The sequence below is a fragment of the Python bivittatus genome, unplaced genomic scaffold (assembly GCF_059951505.1).
Source record: "Python bivittatus isolate LINGU-HERP-01145 unplaced genomic scaffold, Pbiv_v1 ctg000440_np1212, whole genome shotgun sequence".
Lineage (NCBI taxonomy): Eukaryota > Metazoa > Chordata > Lepidosauria > Squamata > Pythonidae > Python > Python bivittatus.
Window position 1 is genome coordinate 10,888,908 of NW_028277063.1, and position 2,421 is coordinate 10,891,328.

Here is a 2,421-nt window from a genome sequence, read left to right on the forward strand (position 1 = left end):
TTATCCCAGGGGAAATTGAGTTAAAAACAGCCAAACAACACCCAACAGCTGTGGGAAGGCCTCGTCTCGTCTTCTATCTCTTACATCTTTGGAATATAGATGTCTATGTAAAGTTAGTTTTAGGTGTACTGCAGAAGGTAGATGGACTGTGTTTACATGAATGTCTACAAAAAGGCAATTATCTACCCACTTCATGTCTGTGACCTTCAACCACAAGCAAGTTTCTGGACATGGGGTTAAGTGTTTAAAGAGTCAAAATTTATTGCCATATGCTGCATGACGTCTGGCAGGAAGGTCTGCTTTTTTTTACTTTAAACAATTTTGAGACCAAGTTTAAATCATGGTTAAAGATAACTTTCCAATCCTTCTAACAATGAACAAGTAATCAAAGCCTTGCTCCATTATCAGAACCATGTCCTGATAACCATCCAGCCAGACCAGTTTGGATGATGAACTAGCTAGACCATTTAATATATTTTTATAAACCTGATTCATGACTCTTCATATACTGATATTTTAGAAATTGTGCTTAATTCATCACTCCAATGTTAAATGAACAATGGCTTAGTGTAATGTATGAAAGAAACTCCTGTAATTCAATAGCCAAACTGAATCCCTTCTTTTGATCTTAAAATTCTTTGACACTGGGAATGCATGACAAATATATCCTTACACATATTTGCACAAAGTAAATTTCTGCTTTAGTTTTGTTCTTAATGCCAGGCTGATTACATTAAGTAGAAACTAGGAGCTTATGTTAACTGATTTTATTTTTAAGTTTGTGGGCTCATTCATTTTATCTAATTCTGACACCAGATCAACTGAAGTCTGGAACAGCATTTGTCAAAATTTGGTAGCCAGCATGCTGCTAAACCAACTCCTAATATCTTAAAAATCGGGATCAGTAACTAGGGATACAGGATTGTAGGTCAGGACCTTCTCAAGTGCTGCCATTGGTGCAGGGTGGCAAGGCTCTACTTCTATTTCTTCTATCTTTTATTTCCTCAGAAACACTAAGGCAAGAAATGCAGTAAGTTCAATGTGAGGAAAAATAGGATAGAAAACATCACCAAAAGAAAATATCAGAATCTCCATAATTTAGACAGGACAGATTTGATATTCTTATTTCTTATGCTATAGATGATTGGATTGAACAGGGGTGGAAGTAAACAATATAGGACAGTTAATGCAAAATCTAAGTAAGACGAGGTGTTAGAGGGAGGTCTCAGATAAGCTGAGCATGCAGATACCAAAAACATAGAAAAGACTATAATGTGGGGAAGACAAGTGGAGAAGGCCTTCTGCCTTCCTGTCACAGAAGGGATTCTCAACACTGCCTTGATGATCATGGTGTAAGAGACAATGATCAAAATAAAACAACTTAATTCTGCAGCAATGCTGGCCATAAGAAATTCAACTTCAACTAGACTGAAACCAAAACAGGACAGCTTTAGCAATTGTGGAATTTCACAGAAAAACTGGTTGATAACATTAGAACAGAAAGGGATGGAAAAGGTGCCACTGGTATGGAAGAATCCATACATTAGACTTGTGACCCACACCAGAATCACTAATTTGGTGCAGGCTTTCGAATTCATCACCATCTCATAGTGCAATGGATTGCAAATGGCAACATACCGATCATAGGCCATAACTGTGAGGAGGTAGAAATCAGAAGCTTCAAAGGAGACAAAGATAAAGACTTGTACAAGGCAACCAAAGTAAGAGATGCATCTGGTACCCATGAAAGAATTTATCATGGATTTGGGGACAATGGCTGAAACAATGCCCAGGTCCTGCACTGCCAAATTCACTAGAAAGAAGTACATGGGGCTGCGTAGTTGATGGTCAGAAGCTACTACAGAGATGATGAGCAGATTTGCTGTTGCAGTTGCCAGGTATAATATGAAGAACAAGAAAGAATGTAGAAGTTGCAGGTGCCGATCTTTTGAGAATTCCAGGAGCAGGAAGTAAGGCACAGTGGTTTGATTCTCCATGTTTAAGTTATGGCTATGATGAATGCTACATCTACGAGGAATCAGAGGTAAGAGATACTATTAAATAAAACAGTGAAACTCTGAATTGATACATACTAGGAACAGAAGGGAAAAATATAAGACAAATGTGACATCTATTAAAAAGAGGAGTACACCATTGAAATAATGTCTATGTGTAATCAGGTTGACATCAACAGTGACCTGGATGACCCTCCAGTAGTAGCTGAAGTCATAAAGGCTGTCAGCCAGGTAAAGAACTAGGGGCTGATGTGATACCTGCAGAGATCTACAAAGCTGTTGGTCCTGTACCTACAGAGAAACTAGCTGAGTTGTTCAAGTTTTTCTGGAAGCAAGGATTCATTCCTCAGGAACCTAAAGATGTATCTATTGTAGATCTCTACAAGAGGAAGGGAAATTGAAAACT

General features: G+C 38.2%; 1 protein-coding gene across 1 annotated transcript; it reads right to left on the minus strand.

The window, feature by feature from the left end:
- Window positions 1-1,082: 1,082 nt before the first annotated feature.
- LOC148215815 (olfactory receptor 14J1-like) lies at window positions 1,083-1,997 on the minus strand. The gene has a single exon (XM_088142556.1). It carries the CDS (start codon window positions 1,995-1,997, stop codon window positions 1,083-1,085), a length of 915 nt encoding a protein of 304 aa, XP_087998682.1.
- Window positions 1,998-2,421: the final 424 nt, after the last annotated feature.